Source organism: Bubalus bubalis, chromosome 5 (genome assembly GCF_019923935.1).
Source record: "Bubalus bubalis isolate 160015118507 breed Murrah chromosome 5, NDDB_SH_1, whole genome shotgun sequence".
NCBI lineage: Eukaryota > Metazoa > Chordata > Mammalia > Artiodactyla > Bovidae > Bubalus > Bubalus bubalis.
The window spans coordinates 108,922,838-108,946,036 of record NC_059161.1 but is presented as its reverse complement, the minus strand read 5'-3'; the positions used below and the strand labels follow the sequence as shown (position 1 = coordinate 108,946,036).

The following is a 23,199-nucleotide window of genomic DNA, read 5'->3' as shown; positions in this document are numbered from 1 at the left end:
ATTCCCATCTTATAGATTTAGATGTCACCAAACATTTTTCATTCAGACACCTAATAGATATTTTACATTTCAGCATATTACACTACTAAAGTGTATTTCAGAATTACACTGCAAAGTAAGAGGTGACAGGATCTGTTAGACTTTTTCTTTTGGATGGAATATAAAATATATCATCTGACTCTTCTTGCATATCTGGAACCCTTAAATACTGCTGGTTTCCTTATTCGTACACAGAAGAAGTGAAATGTTAAGCTCGATTTGATGGTTTCAAAGAAAGTAAATCTTCTCTGTAGTTTCCCACTGAATGTAGTGTCAAAGATTGGTCACTTTGCTCATGCCTTGGTCACGTCTAAGTGTGGCACGTTCCTTCAGAGGAGTGTTAATTTCACTCCCTGACTTCCGAAATGACCCTCAGTGGCAGATCCGTCGGGGTTCTTTGTGTGAGGAGCGCCGTGCTCCAGGCAGCCAGCAAGTAGTGAGCACTGAGTGGTGTGGTTTCCATCTCCATTTATGGCCTTGGAAGGGTGAGAGGGACAAGGCTGGGACTCTCCATTTACGGTCCTTGGAGGAGCTGAAAAGTGCCGTTGGGGTGTTCCTGGAGGCAGAAAGTAGACATTGTGAGATAAAAATAAATTGGCAGGAGATGTTTGCGATTCAAATTCCAGTCCCGGCAAGGAGGGCAGAGGGTGCCGGGTAATGGGGTATAGAAAGTCACGAGAAGTCAGCTGGAGGCATTTGTCCCCTCCCATTTGAAGAGTTGCCTATGACACATTTCCCAGGTTCATTTCCGATTTGTTCCAGAAAGTTATGTATTATGTACTTGTGAATATCCTTTACAAAGAGGAAGAAGAAACACTTTTTATTGAAGAGTGTATGATCAGAAACCTCACTTCTTTAAGGCGTCTCTTCGGGCACCAAAAGAAATCTCCAGAAAGGGAGAGTGAGGCAGGGGCTTATGCAGGGGGCAGGCTGGCTGGTTTCAGGATGGACGACTCTTAATTGCTGCTCTGTGTCGGAGGAAGATTGTCATGTATGTTTTGTGTTTATTATTCCCTTTGCCCGTCTGGATTTCTGGCCTCAAGGGAGAGATCTGCAGTGTTTGACAGAGTGTCTTCCTGTAGTTTGTCAACTGAGATTTAACAGTACTGAACTTTCGAGGAGGCTCCATAAAGATTATTCAGAGTTGTTTTATTTTGGTGAGAGTAGGTGCGGTATTAGCTTATGGAAAGTCATCTTACATTCAGGAGAAATTTACAGTCTGGCTGATGTGTGTAAATTAAGTCTAAGGTAAGCTGGTTTGGCACAGTTGAGTTCAAAAGCACTTGGAGAAAAAAAGTCTTGTTTGCCATGAAAATTCTCAAGAGTAAAACCCAGTAAAGTAGAAAGGAGATTAGAAGGAGCAAAAGGAGGTAGAGACGGGACAGAGAATGAATATAATTAAACTAAATTTGGAACTGAGGCGCAAGGCCTGGGACTAAATCCTTGATTTATCTTTTGAAATATCATGTAAGCTAGCATAAGACATAACATTAAACCAAGGAAACTGGGTTAATTATCAGAAATATGCATTAGAAGACCATGAAGCAGGTTGAAGGGTTGTGCAAGGTAATAAAATTATACAGGTTTTATCTGTGGACTTGCATAAGGATATGTTATTCCCTGTGTACCACAAAGAGAAAAAGAAGTGAAATAACACCCTTCTACTTCACTTTCTGTGACCCCACCCCAAAAAAAATGATTGGCTTCATCTGTTGGTGTTTGGCTGGCAGTTTGAGTTGGTAGAATAGGCTGGTATTATCATTGGCTAATTGTTAGATGTTGGTATTGTTGTGTCTTGTTGTTTCTTGATGATTGATGTTTGAGACTGAGCATCTGTAGTGTTATTGATTTGATCTCTTTTAAATTCGATCCTAGCAACTGCCCCAAAGACAGAGTGAGTTAGTAAGGAGTATGGATTATGTAAGTAATTTGTTTTACTAGCTAATTCATTTAGGCAATTGTTTTTACCCTATATTCCTTCTTAATTGAGAGTAAGGAAGGATACATTCTTTGCTTTGGGAAATTCTTCTTTCTGTCCTCCCTCCCCTCACTTTTTCCAAATTCTGGGCACAACAGCAGCTCTTTCTTTTCTGTGGCAGGTGTGCATCCTATTGGCTGGCTGGTATTTCTTGTTTTCTTTTTTTTTCTTATTCTTTTAAAATGGGGGTGGGGGGTATAAAAATATGTGTATGGGATACATGCAATAATGTTGTAATGTTTCTTGTTGTTTAATGGATAATTAATTGCAAAATAATTGTTTGAATTATAACATGTTTGAGTAAATGCTAAATTAGTCTTTTTTTTTTCTAATATAATAATGAATTTAAAATCTAGCATTCCTGTAACAATGTGTCTGTGTTTGTCTGTCCGTGTCTGTCTAATAGTAATTAATATCTGTGGTCCGTACCTGGAAGAGGAAGTACAGCTTTAAAGGAGTAACAAAAGACTTTGTGTCTTAGACCCTTCGCAGGTGTTACAGTCGGGTGAAAGAACATGGTGTTGGGAAAAGAAAGAGCAGTTACACATTTGAACAGTTGGAACAGGTGTTTGGTCAGGGAGGATGGGATGCTCAGCCCTGCCAGCCTGTACTTATTAACAGTAGTGGCTTGTACCAGGAGCTGGAGTCAGATGGCAGCACTATGGAGGAGTATTCACAGGAGGACTGGGGAAACCACAGTCAGGATCTCCATGGCTACCCCACAGATCAGGAATTGGGTAAGAAAGCCGGCGTCTGATACCTGCGGTGCGTGTGTGTGTGTGTCTGTACATATCTTCACTTGTGCTCGGGTGTTTCATATCTGTAACACCTCTTTTACCGTTCCCACTGGTAGCCCAACACATAGAGCCAGTGTCTGTCTGGGGCAGTTTGGGTAGCCTTCAATTAGCCTTAAACTGCCAGCTGGTGCTTGGTGCCTTGATTTCCACAAAGTCCCTAAAGACACACAAGAATTCCTAATTCTGGGCTGCACAGGGAAGCTCAGTGACAAGCTATGCAATTAAAAATATCCTGCACCTCTTTGTTCTAAGATGACTGCTAAGAGTTATTGACTCCTGGCTCAACTGGTATAGATATAACTGTCATTTCCTTCTTTTATCCCCAAAACTTTTCCCCCACCCCCATTTGTAATTTGGCAAAGGTCCCTTTCCAGGCTTCAGTGTGAACCATAAATGAAGGAAAGCCTTGGTTTGAAAGGAGCTGATAATTGAACTTTATCAGGGATCATACTCCTTCCAACTTCATAAAGGCTCCCATCCCAACAATAGGTGGAATGATTTATTCACTATCTTCACATTAAAAACGGAGAATAAAACTCCTGGCCATCAAATCTAAATTTGTATGGACTAATTAAGAGGGTGTGTGTGTGTGTGTGTGTGTGTATATATATATATATATATATATGTAGTTGGGTGGTTTTGTTTTTGTTTTTTGCAATAAATGTTCAGGTTTTCGTTTTCATAACTTGCCAGTACTAACCAAGTGTCTGCTGCAGCCTTTGTACATTCGTAGCAAGTTGTGTAATGAGTGCTCACTTGTAAGTGAATGTTCTTACTCTCTAGTGATGCACTCGGGCAGCCCCCAAGGAAGGATAAGTAGAACTGGCTCTATAAATATGCCTCCCCAGCTTAAGACAAAAGGCCATGGGCACTGTTTTACAGATCCTCCTATGACAGAGAAATGCTAATTCAAAAGAAAAAGGATTAAATGCTAATATTGAGTTGGCCAAAATATGCATTCGGATTATTTTATAAAATGGTGTGGAAAACCTGAAAGAACTTTTTGACCAACCCAATATTTCTTTCAAATGCTCTTCCTAAAAAAAAAAAATCTTAAATATTGAAAGAGAGAAGGAGCAAAGAAAGTGGTTATAAAACTGTAAGACTAACACTATGTAAGAGAATTGATTACTGGAAGAAAAAAAGGGCAGATGCTAAGTGATCACTCCCTCTTAATTTCAAAACAGTTCTAAGGTCTAAATTACTTTGGCATCCTGTAACTCTGGTTTTGCTGAAGAGAGTTAAGCCACCCAAACCTTTGGGACAAAAATAACGTGCAGAGCATATTGATCCTGATATTGGGCTGGGGGAGAATAATCGCTCTATAAAACCTACATAGAAAATCTAAATAAAACAATTATTTTCATTCTCATTCCTTTAAAAATCATGTTTGCCATGAAATTAAGCTTTAAGCTCCTAGCTAGAAATCTACTAGTGACCTTGAAGAACTTTATACTCATAGAGCTGGTTTCTGATCTTGCATATAAATGTGTGCATCTCATTATATATGAGTTACATCTATAAATCTGGCATTGGACAGTGTTGGACACTAGAATTAAGTTCTCGCATTGGAAAGTATGGAACAAATGGTAAACTTACAGCTACTAATCTACATAAATACACGTCACCACTTAGGGAAATATAATGTTTCCCAAATCTCTGTTTTTCAGATGAAATACCTGTCACAAAGAGAACATTAAAAATCAAACAAGAGTCTTCTGAAGAAGCACAGTAAGTAGATGTTCCCCCTTTCTAAAAAGTGTAATTACCTAAGTTTAATGACAAAAGTCTTGCTGTAATTCAACATGCTATGAAAGTTAGGGGCTTCTCTGGTGGCTCAGACAGTCAAGAACCTGCCATGCCACTGAGGGAGCATGTCTCATTGTTCTTCTTCATCTTCTTAGCCTAAGTTTTCCAGAGGTTAATCCAAAAATGCTGAGAATTTTGTATATGACAAGAAGAAACAGATATATGAAAATAAGTGTGTTTATGGTATTTGTGTGGATATGGCATTTGGATGTTTAAATATGATACAGAGATGAGGTGCAGGGCCCAGAGATTGTCTGGGGTTAAGTGAAATGATAGGAGGGCCAGAGGAACACTTAAATTACAGCTGTCCCCAACCTTTTTGGCACAAGGGACCAGTCTTTTGGAAGACAGTTTTTCCACGGACCAGGATGTACGGGATGGTTTTGGGATGATTCAAGCACATTACAGTTACTGTGCACTTTATTTCTACTCTTATTACATCAGCTCCACCTCAGATCACCAGGCATTAGCTCCCAGAAGTTAGGGACCCCAGATTATAATATTCCATTTTGGGAATCAAAAAGTAAGTTCTTAGGAACTGCAGGGTAGGCCAACTGATGTAACTGGAAATGAACTCATTTTCACAGAATTGGTGTCACCAGTCTCAGAACCCCCTGAACTTTTCCCAGTTGGAACTTCAGAAATACAGCAGACAGTTCTTAGGAACTGTTTAAACAGCTGGGTCCAGTTCTCGCTGTGTTCCACAGCTCTCAAAAGCTGGTCTGAGGCTTAAGCCCAGGGAACTTCAGGCTGAGATCAGATCAGTGGGGCAGGAAACTGGCAGACTCTGCAGAAATGTCCAGCATGGCTGTTTCTCCAGGATTCAGCCCATAGGGTGAGTGGGTCCTAAAAGGCGACTCATTTCCCAGTGTACCGGTTTCCTAAGAACTGTTCCTTATTGCTGACTTAGGGCTGAGGCAGTGCCAAATATGATAAGTTCATTTGGGCACTGGATTTTTTCACTCTTAAGTTTTAGGTGGAATTCACCTGAACTAACTGATACATTCTTTCACACCAGTCAGTTATACCATCCTTCACCCATGAAGAAGAGTCACCACTTATTTATCAAATACCTACTGGATGTCAGGCATTGGGATACTTAAAGCATTGACCCATGCAGAAACATGGTCCTACATCTTAGCCTCACAGACACCACATCCTCAATGTTAGCAAAGTGACCAAGTGCCTTTGTGCACTCTGAGAAGACGAACAGTCCCCAGAAATGCAGTGATTTCATCTGCATGGCCACTCAAGTACTTGAGTAGTTTCTAGACAAACTGAAGTGCAGAGGATGAGTCCAGGACAGTCACTGGACCAAGAAAACTGATAACAAAACATTTGCTCTTTGTCATCTTGGAGAGAAAGTAAAGGAAAGTAAGAGAGAATGGCTATGTGGAAGATCCCTCAGTTTGTTCCAAAAGCTCTTCTAGAAGATTCGAGAATTTAAGAGGAAAGTGTACAGTCTGTCTTCTACCAAGAAGCTGTTCACAAACCACCCTCTTTTCTTGCCTGTGTTTGATTATATGTGAGTGTGGTAGTTGAGTATTTTTGTAGTTTAAACCTGTGATTGATGTAGAGTGTGATTATTTGCTGCCACGTTACCATTTAACAAACTTCAATCTTCCGATATCAGAGTTGTGCCCTGAGAAACAAATATCCTCATATCTATATGTCATTATGAAGTGTCAGTTGGAATTACTTGAAATAAGCAGCAGGTGAAACAAGAATTTCCCTGCACTTTGTCTTATTCTGTTAACTGTCCAAATCAAAATTGAAATAATTTCTATGCTTCTGCTTCCCTTTATAAAAATACATTTTAGGACAATCTCAATTCATTATCTGGAATTTTTCTCTCTTAAAACGGAAGCTTAGTAATGGAACTTTTCCATCTGAATTTTCAGATCTTAATTCTGTGCTAAACTGTTCTTTTAAATTTGGGAGTAGTAATGAATTTTAGACAAATAGAGGAAAATATTCTTTTTTCAATATATCCTTTTTTGAATCAGATCAATTCAGTTCAGTCGCTCAGTCATGTCTGACTCTTTGTGACCCCCATGGACTGCAGCACGCCAGGCTTCCCTGTCCATCACCTGCTCCCGGAGCTTACTCAAACTCACGTCCATTGCATCGGTGATGCCATCTAACCATCTTATCCTCTGTCGTCCCCTTCTCCTCCTCCCTTCAGTCTTTCCCAGCATCAGGGTCTTTTCCAATGAGCTGGTTCTTCACATCAGGTGGCCAAAGTATTGGAGTTTCACCTTGAGCATCACTCCTTCCAATGAACATTCAGGACTCATATCCTTTAGGATGGACTGGTTGGATCTACTTGCAGTCCAAGGGACTCTCAAGAGTCTTCTCCAACACCACACTTCAAAAGCATCAGTTCTTCAGCACTTAGCTTTCTTTATAGTCCAACTCTCACATCCATACATGACTACTGGAAAAACCATGGCTTTGACTAGATGGACCTTTGTTGGTAATGTAATGTCTCTGCTTTTTAATATGCTGTCTCGGTTGGTCATAGCTTTTCTTCCAAGGAGCAAGCGTCTTTTAATTTCATGGCTGTAGTCACCGTCTGCAGTGATTTTGGAGGCCAAAAAAATAAAGTCTGTCACTGTTTCCATTGTTTCCCCACCTATTTGCCATGAAGTGATGGGACCAGATGCCATGATCTTAGTTTTCTGAATGTTGAGTTTTAAGCCAACTTTTTCACTCTCCTCTTTCACTTTCATCAAGAGGCTCTTTAGTTCCTCTTCACTTTCTGCCATAAGGGTGGTGTCATCTGTGTATCTGAGGTTATTGATACTTCTCCCGGAAATCTTGATTCCAGCTTGTGCTTCATCCAGCCTGGCATTTCTCACGATGTACTCTGCATATAAGTTAAATAAGCAGGTTGACAATATGCAGCGTTGACGTACTCCTTTCCCTATTTAGAACCAGTCTGTTGTTCCATGCCCAGTTCTAACTGTTGCTTCTTGACCTGCATACAGATTTCTCAGGAGGCAGCTCATGTGGTCTGGTGTTCCCATCCCTTGAAGAATTTTCCACAGTTTGTTGTGACCCACACGGTCAAAGGCTTTGGCATAGTCAGTAAAGCAAATGTAGATGTTTTTCTGGAACTCTCTTGCTTTTTTGATGATCCAGCAGATGTTGGCAATTTGATCTCTGGTTCCTCTGGCTTTTCTAAATCCAGCTTGAACATCTGGAAGTTCACGGTTCACATACTGCTGAAGCCTGGTTTGGAAAATTCAGATCAGTAGTCGTTATCAATTTCATGTTTTCCTATGGCCAGCATGTATGGGTCAAACTTCCTTAACTTCCAGAATTTCCAAGTTAGAAATTAATCTGTTTATTCTTTTAAGTGATTCTGATTACTTTTCTGAATACAGCATTCTTCACTTACTTTTTGATAGGCCTGAAGGCCATGATATGCACTATTACACACACACACACACACACACACACACACACACACACACATTATTCTTGAGTTTCTGAAATCCTAGGGTCTTATGTATCAATAGTTACTAAGTGTAATACAACTAGACTATAGAATAATGGAAAGCAGTTTTTCACTAGTTCTAGAAACTTCCTCGGGGTAAGCGTGTCTCAGATTTTAATACTATGATTATCTGGACCTGCACAGTCCAATATGGTAGCCACTAGCCATCTGTGGCTATTTAAACGTAATTTTTAGCTAATTAAGAACTTAATACCTCACTCACAGTAGCCACATTTCAGTACAATGGCTAACATACTGGACAGCACAGACATAGAACATTTCCACCATTGCAGAAAGTTCTGTTGGACAGTGCTCATCTAGACACCTGAGGAATCTGACTTTTATCTCTCTTTCTAGGAAAAGAGACATCATGCAGAATATTGTACAAATTTTGGAATCAGTACAGTTGAAATGGGAACTGTTTCAGAGCTGGACAGACTTTTCAAGGCTTCACCTTTCTAATAAACTGGCCATTTTTGGAATCGGTTACAACACCCGTTGGAAAGAGGATATCCGTTACCATTATGCTGAGATCAGCTCCCAGGTGCCCCTCGGCAAGCGACTCCGGGAGTACTTCAATTCTGAGAAGCCTGAGGGCCGGATCATCATGACCCGAGTGCAGAAAATGAACTGGAAGAATGTATACTACAAATTTCTGGAGATCACTATCAGCGAAGCTAGGTGCCTGGAGCTGCACATGGAAATTGACTGGATCCCCATCGCCCACTCCAAACCAACTGGTGGGAATGTGGTTCAGTATTTATTGCCAGGAGGCATTCCCAAAAGCCCGGGTCTCTATGCCATCGGCTACGAGGAGTGTATTGAGAGGCCTCCCTCCCCCCATGTGGAGCGACGTACCCTGGACCCCGGAAAGGAGGGCCGGGTTGACTTGGAAACCCTTTCAGCACAAGCCTCACTGCAAGTGGAGATAGAACCCACTCGAATTACCTATTGCTACCTCGGAATTGCTGAGGTCAGGACTCTGCAGCAATGCTTATTTTTACATTTCCAAGCAAATACCAAAACCTTCAGCAAGGATTGGGTTGGTATAAATGGGTTTTTGTCTCAGAACTGTATTGTGGATCCCGGCGTGTCCCCCAAATCCATCTACATCAAATTTGTAGAAGTTGAGAGGGATTTTCTTTCTGCTGGCTCGTTAGTTGAGTGCCTGGAAAAAGCCATCGGGTACCCTTTAAAATATAACAACTGAATGTCATCCTTCATAAGGATCTGGGCTCTTACCTCTCTCTTCTCTACCCCTGTCCCATGACCCAGACTGTCCCTCATCCAGATGCTGCCATCGACTCTTCATGGAAACTCTTTCCACGATTGGGCCAGTACAACTAAGAAACCATAGTAGACCTTGGGCAGAGAACACAGACCTCACCTGAAAAATGCTCATTTTGAGCAAACAAGCTACACAGCAGACTTGTGTGGTGGGTCAGCTGTTTCTTTTTTAAAAACAACAAAAAAACAATTTTTAAATGAATTTTAGAGCCCTAATGTAAACAAATGTAGGTACATTCCATATTGGACAAAACTTATACTTTGAGTTTCATATGAAATTGAAAAATTGTATTTTTTTCACGATGTTTCATTTTTACACATCTCTATGTCTCTATATAAGTATTATTTACAACCTTGAATAAATAAGCAATAGATAATGGCAAGTAAAATCTTGAGTCACAGTGAATAAGACTGTTTTTCAATATTACCCTTTAGCTACTATTGTATATAATTTAGAGTTTCACTTTTTTTCACCAACCAAGTGTTTTGCTATTCCCAATCAGTGTTGCCTGCAAAGCCCTCTGTTTCTGTGATGTACCAACTTTTGGTTGTGTTGCCATTTAAAACTTTAAAAAAAAAATAATTAAAGGAATTTCTGGCCTCTTGGCGTTGTAGTAGTGGAGCTTTTTGTAGCGGAGTGTGGTCTCACCGGCAGTGGGACTGTTCTCTGACTTTACTGCGAGGGATGAACAAAACAGAGCAGGGTAGGAGCTTCACTTCTTTACTCATCTTCACTCTTTGTACCCCATTGGCCAATGTCATGATCCGTTTTCAGAGTCCCGAAGGTCACTGGGACATTTCATTTTGTGCTACTTTTTAAAAAGCTACAAAAGGATATTCCTTTTGGCCCTCGGTACATGATATTTGCAAGAGACTTTCATTCCTCATCTTTATACTCAGGAATCAGGGGCAGCTGTCTCAAGAGCACGGGTGGAGGACTGACATCATACTGCCTAGAAAAGGAAAGAAGATGTAAGAGAAACGTCCAAACAAAGATTTTAAGTGGTCCATAGGATAGGAAATGGTAACGTGTTGATTCATTAGGAGGGTAACTATCATGTTCAGATCTTTCAGAGATTTCTGTGCACTGCACATAGAGGTTAGTACTCTCAGCTAAGAACTAGCTTACCAGTAGTGTTGTGAAGGGATACTTTAGTCTCTAGGCAGGGATTTGTTAGATTTATTTACCTTTAATGAGTCCCCCAACACCTCTCAGGTTTTCTACTTTTAAGTGGTCTACATGTCCAAGTAATAGCTATAATTCTCCCCATTTTTCTTGAAGATAAAATTGCATATTGATAAAAAAAAAAAAAGTTTCTTTCTTATAGCCTGAATGGCCTTATATCAGTAATTTTTCTCATTCTGGTTGTGAAAATTGCTCAGTCGTGCCCGACTCTTTGTGACCCCCATCGGCTATACAGTCCATGGAATTCTCCTGGCCAGAATACTGGAATAGGTAGCTGTTCCTTTCTCCAGGGGATCTGCCCAACCCAGGGATCAAACCCAGGTCTCCCACATTACAGGTGTATTCTTTACCAACTGAGCCACCTGGGAAGCCCTCATTCTGGTTGGTCAGTGCTTATTTATTTGTCTAATGACTAGAGAGCTTATGATCAATGAGATGACCCTTATTAATGGCATTTGAGGCTAGCTCTGTGGAGTTGGCTGTTTCCTGACATGAGATGCTAAAATGAGTGCTAGTTCAGGGAGTGTGTAAATAGTCTGGAATGTTTGAATGCAGCACATTTTGCCAGGCATAGGCTGTAGGAATGGGCCTTAGGAAATTCTCATGAGTTAGCTCTTCTTTGGAACTTGGAATTATTGTCCTGAAGACCAAGGCTACACTGACCATTTTGAAGCAATGATCTCATAATATCCATGCCAAGTGCTGCAGGAAAAAGCATTATTGCCAGGAGTAGTACATGGCATTCCCCAAACTGCCACTGGTCAACCCTAAAACTAACACAATTTTTCCCCATCCCAGTTCTCACTGCTGTTGGTTACTTAGCAGGGGCAGAACATTTGGGAACATTTAGAGAGGACGTTTGAGATCTACCTACTGTTACTGAGAACAGGGCACTGCTAGACCACTATGAGCAGCAAGGAGAATATGGCAAAGACCGATCCTGTGTGTGTTTTTACCATGTGGCTTGGGACGGATGAGGAGTCAGGGCAAGAGGACAAAGCTGAGCATTGGGAAATGGAGACTTGGAAGTACCTTGCTGATTCTGAATATCTATTCTTTTTGGCTGCAACAATCCAGAAAAAGGGAGAGCAGGGTGTCACATAACTATGAGTTTTCCTAAAAACAAAAAGTGGACTATTTAAACCTTAATGAAGCCTTATAACTGATTCCAGGGGAATGGAGACACTACATTCAAATATAAAAATCAGCATTAAAAAAAAAGTACTGTAGAGACTTTCCAGGTGGTCCAGGGTTTAAGACTTTGTCTTCCAATGCAGCGGGTGTGGGTTCGATGCCTGGTGGGGGAGCTAAGATCTCATATGCCTTGGGGCCAAAAAAATCAAAACAGAAGCAATACTGTAACATTCAATAAAGACTAAAAATGGTCCACATCAAAAAAAAAAAAAAATCTTAAAATACTGTAGAGGTAAAAGATGATGTATGACTGGGAGAAACACTAGTGAGCTGCAAATCTCTAACATACGAACTTAGCTCATGCAGATAACCTGTTGTGCAAGCAGCTCCCAGATCACTCACAGATCATCTTCTAATATTCCCATTTTATACAAGGGTAAAGAGAAATGTTCACCCTAAATTACTACATCTCAGCAAAAACTTTCAGGAAGTAATAGAACTGCTCTGCTAACTTCTACACTTGACTCCCTCAGGGTCAGCAGGAAAAAAAAAAAAAAGTGGTTGGAATAGGAGATAGTATAGAAAATTCTTCTATTGGGTGAGAACAGTGAAAGAGTCCTGAAAGCACTGTTTCTGTGTCACTTGGAGAGAATCGCTGCCTACAAATCTTTATTTGTATTTTTACCTCTTTTTTTCCTTTAAGAAGCTTTTTATTGAAATAATTAAAGATTTATAAAATATTGTAAAAAGAGTGCAAAGTATGCCCCTGTATATTCACTTGTTCCCATAATTTTGCCTGCAACAATGATTACTGTGGTGGTTGCCAGACAAGTAATATTTGTGTCTTTACTTCTGATGTAAGTTACTTGGGGTGCAAATGCTGAAAAGTTAGCTACTGAGAGTGAACATTGAGGTTCTACGTTATGTAGCGCTTGATTACAGCCTGTAATCAGATGCTTTAGTGCACCTGAGACAACCAAGAGCTCACTGCTCTTCTTGGAAGGGGTAACCTAGCCTGACCTGGAAGTAAAGGAGGGATGTTTATAAAAGGTGCTTTGCAATGAAGACTAAAGTTAAAAAAAAAAAAAAAATGACTGTGATAGACTAGAAAAGCCAAACCAACAGCACCCCACCACACACACACACACACACACAATCTAGTGGACAGTTTCAAGGCTGTAGCCCCTGCATAAAGGTATGAGACTAGCAGTTACCTATTACTACTCCCTTTGCTGTCACTAAGCTGCCGAGTACTAGATTCCAGGGATTGCATGAGCAGTCTAGTGTTTGCATAGCCATTTCTCAACGCCACTGCATGGCAGGTATTTAAAGAGCAGTCACGCAGGTCATACTAGGAAGAAGGAGCTGAGAGGGTCAGTGAGGCACCGTGTATTCTGCTTGGAGAGCGCAGGCTCAAAGACCTGAGAACCACGTGGAGTAAATGGAATCCAGGAGACCTGGCATCTTTTCTGCCCAGTAAACTATCACCTGGAGCAGACAGCGCCAGGGATTCGTTGTTATGGTTTCTGCCCTCGGTGACCTTGACTCGGTGGTTGAGCTGTGCCCCGACGTTTGAAGCATCTTTATTTTGGCTGTCCGACAGAGAAGCCAGAACAGGTGCGCGCCCTTCTCTAAAAGAACTGCGGCCGCCAGAGGGTGCAGAGGAGCATTTGACCGACCCGCGCGGGGAGGTGGGGGCGGGGGGGGGGGGGGGAGGGACGGGTAAATTAAATTTCACTAGAACATGATCTAGTCCGGGGAATTAAAAGATCAGAACGCGCTGGGGGCGGGATGGGAGGCAGCGAAGACATGGGCAGAAATAAACCGACGGACTCAGTTCAGTCTATCTTCCCGCAGCTGCCCTCTCCTCCCCGGTCTGCCTAAGGCTTTTCAGAGTTGAGAGGGGAACTTGGCTCGTCTCTCCTGTTTCCCGCTCAGAACCTGGGGTTCCTTGCGCCAATCGTTTCCCTCCTTGGGTTTCCGGCACAAGCTCCGAGTGACCCTCGGGTCTGCCTTTTAGGGAGCCTCGGGGAACCTGCGGAGAGGTCCGATCTCCGCCCGCAGGTCCTCGCATCCTGCCCCGCAGCTTAGGGATCCCGCGGCACCTGCAGGGATGGGCGGGGGCGGCCGCGGCCGCATCCCTTCGCCGCTCTCCCGGCCGGCTCCCGCGGCCAGCCCGCCGCTGGCCTTGGAAAACTGGTCGTTTCGGGCAGCAGAACCGGGCCCGCGTGGCCGGCACTCTGGCCCCTTCCTGCCGCCCCGACCCCCACACTGTGAGCCCCAGTGGCCCCGGGGACACGCGCCTGAGGACGCTGTACTCGCAAGTCGGTTAACGGGGCGGGACCCCCGACCGCTTAGGGTGACCCCTGGACATCGGACAATCCCCAAGCCTAAGCACCTTCCTGGCCCTCCTTCCTAGCCCACGTAGCGGACGGGGAAGGGTATGGCATGCTCTGAGAGGTCAGGACCCTCTCTTCTGCCCTGGACCTTCGCTGGCTGCGAGGGCCCCACGACTCACCCGACCCCACCCTGCGTCCTGACCGGGTGGAGGCCGCGGGATCCGGCCGTCGGAGCGCGAGGATCGCCCCCCTGCGGCGGGTAACCCTGGAGCCCCGCCCGGGAGGACGGCGACCTCTCCGCCCCCTCGAGTGCCCCGCCCCGCAGTCCCCGGCGGTCCCCACCCCGCCACCGGCACACACACGCAGAGACTCTGGCCAGAGCCGTCCTTGGTATCAGTGGCCCGGTTCCCGCGTCCGCTCCAGCTGCCGGGCAGCCTGAACACCTGTCGGTCGGTGCGTCCCCGAACCGGAGCCCCTGACTGCGTCGGGACCAGGGAAGGCCATGATTTCCTTGCCCGTGTCTCCTGAGACCAGCTTGCTGCGGGTTTTGTTCCTGGGGCTGACTACTCTCGGTGAGTGAAAGCCTGGATGGACCTGGAGGGGACATGAGATGGGAGATGGGATGAATCCCATCCTGAGAGGCTGGTTTGGGGAGCTGATGAGGAGCTGGGTGGGACAGGATCCTGCCTCCTCCGGCTCTTTCCCTCCCAGCACTTATACTTTCCCCTAGGTTGGGTGTCACTGGTTGGTGCTGATTTCTGTCGCCTGTGTTGGGGAACAGCCACCACTTTGGGTGCAGTATGTTTGTGGCAGGGGAGAACGTTTGTTGGAACCATTCCTCACCCTCACTCCCCACCTCCACCCGGCAGAGCCAGATGAGCTGAGCTGCTAGAGGAGACACTGGCTAAAGAGCTTAAGGACTTAACTCTAGCCCCCCTCCCAGCCCCCCACCCCACACACAGGCTGATGTGCAAGAGCCCCTGGGGAATTCCCTGGTACCCCGGCTTGACTCACGCAGGGACTTCACCTCAATTCACAAGCCTGGATCCTTCCTCTGGCCCCCTCCTTCTGCTTCCTGCCCTGGGAATCAAGGGAGGTGCCCCTAAAGCTTGACCGTGAGGTCATGTAGGACACAGGAAATGGAGGAGGGGTTCGAATGCCTAGAGGAGCAGAATTGTGACCCCCCCCCAAGAGGTCCATCACCCCCTGTTGGTTCCCTGAGCCAAAGGGACAAAGGAAATAGAGAGGAGGGCCTCAGAGAGTCAGAGAGGAAAGCCACCTCCTTGGGGCAAGTGCTTGAGGCCTGTGTGAAGGCCTCCAGGAGCACCCAGAAGCTGGAGTGGCCCGGTCCAACATCTGGGAGAAAAGGACCCACAGGAACAAAGCTTATTATACACCATTTCACATGCTGCCTCCCAGGCTTTCTTGCCATCCTTCAAGGATCCCAAATGAGGGTGAAGGGTGGGTTTGTCCGGCTCAGCTTTAACTCCTCATTTCTCTCAGGCTGGAAGTCTCCAGGGCTTGGAAAGAACCATAGTGATTGAGACTGAGATGGGGACCATCTAAATCTCACCTGGGTGCTCTTTAGCCCAATCTGTGCTGCAAGGGTGTCAGGGCAGAAAGTATTAGGGTCCCCAGACAAAGTGGGGCTCAAGACCAGACTGCCAGCCCCTCTAGGCTTGGTGGCCTGCTGTAGGATCTCTCCACTTCTCAGGTCCCCCTCTCCCAACTTCAACTGTATCTTTTCCTGCATTCTATCCTCAATTTCCCCATCCCCCTTCCTGCTGGGGATCTCTGAAGCAAGGCAGAAAAATTCAAGTCAGTGTCCAGGGCGTCACCCGATCATCTGTGTCTCTCCTGCAACCCATCCTCTTTCTATCCGAGCTCTGATATCTCTGAGCCTGTTTTCACACTGAAGGTCCAGGCTTCAGCATCCCTACCTCTCCCCACCCCCACCCCCCACCCCACCCCCGCTGGGGATTGCTGAACTCTCGCTGGCCACTTGAGGGTTAAATGGTCCTCTGGATGGTCAGCATTTTGGGAGATACCGGCTCCACTGGACTCTGCCCGACCGGGTTCTACCCGGAGGCCCTTATGCTCCCTCGCGGCTCAGCGATGCTGCCCCTGGGGCGTGAGAAGCCCGCGGGGGGAGTTTCTCAGAGAAAGGGAGACTAAAAATAGTAGCCCTGGGGAGCCAGCCCAGAGCCCATTTTCGCTCTCCTTCGCTCTTGCCTGCTCCACAAGTTGGTCTGGAGAGGCCCAGTAGGGTCCCTTCCCTCCCCTGGGTTCCTTCACTCAGATCTGCCCGCCCCCCTTTCCTCTCCCTGTGGCACCTGGGAGCAAAAAGGCCTGAAGAATTGAGGGGTCTGTGGTCCGGGAGACACCCAGGATCAGAGCAGTGAAGCCTGGGACCTTCTCCAGCTCCTAGCTGACCTGTGTCCAGGCCCCAGTGTGTCCAGCTTACTGCTTACTGACTTACCCTGCCCGCCCCCTCTTTGTAAAGTGACATTATAAATGCAGGACCTGAGCGAGGGGCGCCTAGGGCTGAGGCGGCTCACTCTTCTCCTGGGACTCCGGCAGGTTTCCCGCGGGAACTGTGTCTGGCCGCTGGGAGTGAGCTGCAGGAAGGCCCGGCTAGGGCCTGCGCCCCCAGCAGGCCTCTCTCGTGTCCCGGCCAGCCGGTCAGTCCTCAACGGGCGGCGGGCTCCTTGAAGCGGAGGTTGTTTTCGCCTGCAGAGCCTCCGGTCCAGCGGCGCCCTCCGCATTGTCTCCTGGCTTATCACCGGGCACAAGTTTCCTGCTCAGCCCTCAGGGACCCCGCCAGGAAATGGGGAGGGGGGTGCTAAGAAGGCCAAGGAATTGGGGTGAGGGTTCTGTAAAGACGCACAACCAGGAAGCGGAGGGGGTGGCGCGCATCCTGGCCGGATCCGCTCCTGGGCCCTCAGAGGCCTTCAGCCGTCCTCTAGGAGGGTGGACAGCCCGGCCTGTGCGCGGCCTCTGTCCGCTGGGCGGCCCCCTAACCACCACACAGAGATGGCATCTCAGACTCCAGTGCAGACCGTTGAGGCCGAGGACTCAAGAGCCTCAGCAAGAGCTGGGTGAAGGTCCAGAGCCGCCAGCATCCTCAGGCCTGGCTTCCGACAAGCCCAAGTTTCTGACCCCCAAAAGACTTTTGTTTGGGCCTCTCCTCTGCCTCTCCAAAGGGCAGTAAGGGAGTGCCTCTGGACGCCATGAGGCAAGCTACGATTCAACAGTCCCCTCCCTGAGACCCATACCTCTGGCCACCTCCAGAAGGACAGCCACAGGCAGATGGAAGCTCTGTGCTTGATCGGTTGTACCTGATGGTCAAGGGACTTTGCTTCTCCTCCTAGCTCTGCCGAGGTTCCCAGTGACCTCAGAGTACCCCCCCCCCATCTCCCGTGGGCCCCCAAAGGGCCTTTGAGAGGTTTCCTGGGGGGAGCCCACGTGTGGGGACCCAGCAGGAAGTCGTGGAGCCCAGCAGTCACTGGGCCGCACTGGGCACTGGCCGCTCCAGTCTCTCTGGTTCGGAGTAGTTCTGAAGGAGCCGCGGGGTTAATCGGTAAACGATTAACCTTCCCGCTCCCCTCTGCCCATCTGGTGGAGGACTGCAGGAGACGGGAACGCTGTTGATCCTGACCCTCGTCTTTCCTTCTTGGCTCATGCCCCGGGGAAATTGCGGGAGCAAGTGGCTTAAGTAGAGTGTAGATTAAAGGTATTAAATCCGCCCTTCCTCTTGGGTGTCTTCCCCTTCTCGCTGGAAATCTGCCCCCTCCACTTGGTGCTCTGAAATCTGTGCCTCTGAATACAAATGAATATACAGACATGGGTCCTATCCTTGCTACAAGCCAGTGGGGCTGAGGCTGGGGAGAAGACACGGTGATGGACTCGACCATCACGGGATCACAGGCCAGCGGGCCCTGGGCAGTCTTGGGAGAGACCCCATAGAGTTTCGTCCTCTGCTGCCACCACGCTGGGCAGGGTCCCCGGGCTCCGAGCTCACCCTCCTTCTCTCCTCCCCAGCGTCCCCCTCGCGGGCCCAGATGGAGGTGCACGTGTCCGCCAGCCTCACGAAGCTGCGGGCGGTGGAGGGAGCAGAAGTGGTGCTCCCAGCGTGGTACAGCCTGCAAGGGGAGCTGTCTCCGACCAAGCCCGAGCCTTGGGAGGTGCCCACCGTGATGTGGTTCTTCCTAGAAGGGAAGGATAAGAATATGAGCCAGGTGAGGGAACTTCTGGGCAGGAGGCTAGCTACCTACTAGAGGCGGGGCTGGGGGGTTCCGAGTGGGAGGGGGTTAGGGGAGGGAGGGGAGAGGAGTGGGGAGTGCATTGGGAAGAGCTGGCGACGGTGGGAGGGGTCGCCAGGGACGTCAGGGAAATGCAAGGTCCGTGTCACCAGTTCAAGTTTTGTTTTGATCTTGGAGTCTTCCCTTCACCCAGCCATTTCTCCTTTTCCTAGGGTTCCCTAGAAACCCAGCACACCAAACACTGCCAACGTTTTACTTTGCTGGGTGAGGGGGAAAGTGGGGACTGAGGATACAGGAAACAGGAAGTTTAGGACAGGTGTCACACAGCTTTTAAAAGTTGAGCATCTTTCTGTTTTCACATTATCTGTCCTTTGGATGTGGTCACAGGCCACAGGTCACAGTAAGCCCACTCCCCAGATGATTATCTGCCCCCCCACCCAACTCCTTTATAAACTCCTTGAGAGGCAAGGGTGGGTCTCTTTCTACAGTCTCTTACCTGTCCTCCTTTCCTGACATCAGAGGCAGATTTACCCCGAAGCCAGGGAAATGTCATTTTCAGAGCACCTTCTTTACATGGGCTCCCTGCAAGGTCCTAGGAAGAGTGTTGAGGGGGGAGTCATTTGGTAAATAGGGGATGAAAGCATATGAAATATGAAAGCAACTTAGATTGCCGGAGTGGGGCTGGGATTTATACACTGGAGGGGAGGGTCTTCAAGAAAAAGAAAATTTTATAAGATATTTTTTCTTTTTGGCTCTGCCCCTGCAGCCTGTTTCTTTCATACGCTCTCCCCTTGTTTATATGGTCCCCTCCTGGTGGCTCAGATGGTAAAGAACCTGCATGCGATGCAGGAGACCCAGGTTCAATCCCTGGGTCGAGAAGATCCCTTGGAGAGGGGAATGTCTACCCACTCCAGGATTCTTGTCTGGAGCAGTCCATGGACAGAGGAGCCTGACGGGCTACAGTTCAGGGGGTCTCAAAGAGTCAGACATGACTGAACAGCTAACACACGTCCATTTTTACCACTTTCTAAACACCCAAGTGGGAGATGGAGAAACAGCATCCAGGGAAAGAGGACCTGTTCTGATGCAGAGGATCTGGGGCGGTGAGAGGGTGGCTAGGGAGACAGAGGTGGATGGAGAGCTGCTACAGGTTAGAGGGGACAGTGCAGATAAGGGGTATTTGAGGACCCCCAGTTTGGGGGAGGGGGAGGAGCTGAGCCCTGGGCACAGAGCAGGCATGTGGTGATGGGGAGGTGTTGCTGCCCCCACCAGGTGTTGACATACATCGGTCAGGTCACAACGCACACGCCTCGAGCATCCCTGGTCCACCCCATGCCCTCCCGGAACGTGTCACTGCGGCTGCGGGACCTGCAGGAGAAAGACTCCGGGTCCTACTTCTGTTTTGTGAACTTGCAAGACAATCAAGGCACTGTTAAAGGTCAAAGCAGCAAACATTTAGAGCTCGATGTGCTGGGTGAGCGAGAGGCACCCGTGGGAGGTCATTCAGGCCTCTCCCCCAAATGACTGAGGGGGAAGGTTGGGGGAGGGGCAAACAGGGTGACAGAGGGTCCATGTGTGGGAGGGGGAGGGGGAGCTCCTTGTCCCCTGATATGAGTTTTTAACCTGTCTTCCCTCCCCCAGTCCCTCCAGCTCCGCCATCCTGCCATCTCCGCGGTGTGGCCCACGTGGGGGCCAACGTGACCCTGAGCTGCCAGTCCCCAAGGAGTAAGCCCACTGCCCAGTACCAGTGGGTGCGGTCACCCCCATCCTCCCAGGTTTTCTTTGCACCTGTTTTAGGTGAGGGAACTTCCAGAGACAACTGAGAGTGTGGCTGGGGTAGAGGAAAGATGAGGGCCAGAGGGACTGGGGGGCAAGGGGCAGCAATGCTGAAAAGCACTGTGTTGGGGGCGGGGGAAGGAGGATGTGGGGAGGGGGCCGAAGAAAGAGGCCTGCCAGGCGCAGACAGGTGCTGAAGACCATGCCACACAAGAGACACTGGGGCTGGAGGATCTGCCATTCACTACATGTGTGACTTTGTGACTGTTTCCTCGTCTGTAAAATGGGAGTATCAATAGCCCTAACTTGAGCACACCAGCTGGCTCAGTGGTAAAGAATCTGCTGGCCAATGCAGGAGACACAGGAGAATGGGAGTTTGATCCCTAGGTCTGGAAGATCCCCTGGAGGAGGATATGGCAACCCACTCCAGTATTCTTGCCTGGAGAATCCCATGGACAGAGGAGCCTGGTGGGCTACAGTCCATGGGGTTGCAAAGAGTCGTACACGACTGAGCATGCATGTATGAATACCACTATAAAAAACACTTGGAGGCAGCTGGAACTTTTTTTTTCAATTTTATTAAGATTAATGATGGAACAATTTTAACCAGATGCTTTGGAAGAATTATTCTTAATTTATCATCTGTGGTAAAGGTATTGCCGTAATGTGGGACAGTATCCTTATGTTTTGGAGTTTCATGCTGAAATGTTTATTTTAAAATATCTTGAGAAAAAGAGAAAGAAATGAAATAAGTGTAGTAAAATGTTAGCAAGTGTGGATATATGGGTTTTCATTTTGTTTCTCCTTCTACTTTTTATTTGACCATTTTTATAATAAAACTTTTTAATTTTTTTTTAACGTAGAGCTTACATAATAGGTTTGCTGTGAGACTTTTATATAAATTAGTACATGTAAAGAACTTAGTCTTTGGTGAAGAGTAAGCAGCCAATAAACTTTAACTGTTAAAATCATTAGATTATTTCATACATTCCTTTCAACACCATCAATTAGGTCATATCACCCCATTTTATAGATGAATAAATTGGGACCCAGAGATAGCAAATAACTTTCTTAAAGTCCCATGGCCTGTTCTGGATGCCACATTTTCTAATTCCTTGTTCAGTGTTTTTTCTCTCTCACTACTCAGAAATAAAAGTAAAAATCAGGTTTTGGTTTTTCTGGGCATCACTTCCTCTTTAGCCTTCTTTCAGATATCACTTGGGAACACTGAGCAGTGGAAATGGAAAAGGGTAGTGAGCTGGCAGTTTGGCAACTGGCTGTCTCACCTTTACCTTTCATCAGGGATTCAGATAGCTAAGGCTCTCAGAGAGTCAAAATAGATATTCCAGAGGAAGGGCAGGGTGATTTTTTATGGGAAAGGGGACCGATCCTTGGACTGATGGCCAAATTGTGTCCACAGATGCCATCCATGGGTCTTTAAGCCTCAAAAACCTGTCCACTTCCATGTCTGGAGTGTATATCTGCAAGGCCCACAATGAGGTGGGCAGTGCCCAGTGCAATGTGACCCTGACTGTGAGCACAGGTCAGTGAGGGGTAAGTGTGGTTAAGGAGAAGATTGATCAGTGGTGGGGGTGGGTCAGCAAGAGAGGGGAGGAGGGCTGTCTGCGGAGGCCTCTCGTTAGAACAGGACAAGGTGCTTGTCCTGGTTACGTGTCTGTGCAGGTGTTTGGTCAGTGACTACTTCCTGCTCGACAGTCACCTTCCCCTTAACAAAGAGAGAAACTGGGTACGGTGGTGGTGGGGCAGACGGGCAGTGGGATTGGAAAGGGCCAGGGAATGGCTGAGAGTCCGCCTCTGACAGTAAGGTTTTTCCAGGGCCCAGGGCTACGGTGGTTGCTGGAGCTGTCGTGGGCACCATGGTCGGACTGGGGCTGCTGGCCGTACTGGTGCTCTTGTACCAACGCCGAGGCAAGGCCCTAGAGGAGCCGGCCAATGATATCAAGTAAGTGTCCCTGGTCTCTGCCAAGATGAGGGCTCTCCTTGGGGATTCAAGGAGCTTCCATCTAAGGTAGGGATGGGCAGTGGCTGAGACATCACTTCTATGGGCAGATTTTAAGGGAGGAGAGGTGAGAATAAGACAAAGCATATGGAAACTCTCCTCTCCTCCTCCTTCCGCTTTCTGACCTCTTATCACTTCTTTGATGACTAGGGAGGACGCCATCGCTCCCCGGACGCTGCCTTGGCCCAAGGGCTCAGACACAATTTCCAAGAATGGGACCCTTTCCTCTGTTACCTCAGCACGAGCCCTCCGGCCACCCCAGGGCCCTTCCAGGCTTGGTGCATTGACCCCCACACCCAGCCTCTCCAGTCAAGTCCTGCCCTCGCCAAGGCTGCCCAGGACAGATGGGGCCCACCCTCAGCCAATATCTCCCGGCCCTGGTGGGGTCTCTTCCTCTGCTCTGAACCGAATGGGTGCTGTCCCTGTGATGGTTCCTGCCCAGAGTCAGGCTGGGTCTCTGGTGTGATGGCCCAGCCACTCGGTGGCTTAGCCATTTGGTTTCTCTCCTTTCTGCAAGGTTTGGTCACCCCTGGCACAGAGGCCTGAGATTGGGAGGGTGGCCGCCTTCCAGACCTCTGGTCCTCCGCCCTCACCTTTCTGAGGCTCAGTTGAAACCCAAGTTTCCAGGAAGTAGGAGAAGAGGAAGTGGACCTGGGATTAAGAAGCACTCCCACTCCTGGCTGTCTCTAAGTCTGCAGTGGGATGCTGCTGAAATTGCTACCACTGCCTCCCCCCCAACCCCCAGGCCTGGTGGGGATCGCCAGTCAACCAATCCTCCAGGCCCCTTTGGTACCCCACCCCACCTAACCTCATCCTTCACTCCCCACTCCAGCTCCTTGCATTAATATAACCTACCCTGCTGGCTTGGTTGGGTTTTGTTGGGGCAGGGGATAAGGAAGATATTTTTTTCCACTAACTTGAAATGCATGATTTTGTTTTTATTTCGCCAACTTCAATAAAGATATATTGTGTTTGTATGGAAAGTGAGAGTCCAGTCACCTTTTCAAACTTGGAACTCCCAGGGAGAAGCTGACTCTAGGGATGATGCAAAGAGGATGGTACCCAGACTG

General features: G+C 47.4%; 2 protein-coding genes across 10 annotated transcripts in view; both read left to right on the top strand.

Moving 5' to 3' along the window:
• MSANTD2 (Myb/SANT DNA binding domain containing 2) overlaps window positions 1–10,016 on the top strand; it is a 30,367-nt gene extending 20,351 nt beyond the window's left edge. For 3 of the 8 annotated variants that reach the window (XM_025286334.2, XR_006551348.1, XR_003109594.2), the window contains one exon: window positions 2,499–2,590. Coding sequence is in view for 4 of the 8 variants with exons in the window: in XM_025286329.2 (XP_025142114.1) it covers window positions 2,499–2,754; window positions 4,485–4,545; window positions 8,483–9,335 (1,170 nt within the window). In the remaining 4 variants the exon portion in view is untranslated. Of the gene's footprint in view, window positions 1–2,498; window positions 2,755–4,484; window positions 4,546–8,482 lie in introns of those variants that run through there. The other 5 variants (XM_025286330.2, XM_044943512.1, XM_025286329.2 and 2 more) reach the window with 4 other exon arrangements.
• Window positions 10,017–14,398: 4,382 nt separating this feature from the next.
• On the top strand, window positions 14,399–23,106 carry ESAM (endothelial cell adhesion molecule). 2 transcript variants are annotated; one of them, XM_025286337.2, is made up of 7 exons: window positions 14,399–14,643; window positions 18,113–18,309; window positions 19,627–19,807; window positions 19,975–20,130; window positions 21,530–21,652; window positions 21,946–22,072; window positions 22,280–23,106. In XM_025286337.2, exons 1-7 carry the CDS (start codon window positions 14,574–14,576, stop codon window positions 22,593–22,595), a joined length of 1,170 nt encoding a protein of 389 aa, XP_025142122.1. In that variant the 5' UTR covers window positions 14,399–14,573; the 3' UTR covers window positions 22,596–23,106. The 2 variants fall into 2 exon arrangements, with proteins under 2 accessions (XP_025142122.1, XP_006057711.2); XM_006057649.3 differs by having other exon boundaries at window positions 14,402–14,643; window positions 19,606–19,807.
• The last annotated feature ends 93 nt before the right edge of the window (window positions 23,107–23,199 follow it).

Bases quoted from the DNA above. Each gene is read 5' to 3' on its own strand.
- ESAM (XM_006057649.3), top strand. From the start codon at position 14,574: ATGATTTCCTTGCCCGTGTCTCCTGAGACCAGCTTGCTGCGGGTTTTG. The intron at 19,808-19,974 runs GTGAGCGAGAGG...TCCCTCCCCCAG, and splicing joins TTTAGAGCTCGATGTGCTGG to TCCCTCCAGCTCCGCCATCC. The intron at 20,131-21,529 runs GTGAGGGAACTT...TTGTGTCCACAG, and splicing joins TTTCTTTGCACCTGTTTTAG to ATGCCATCCATGGGTCTTTA.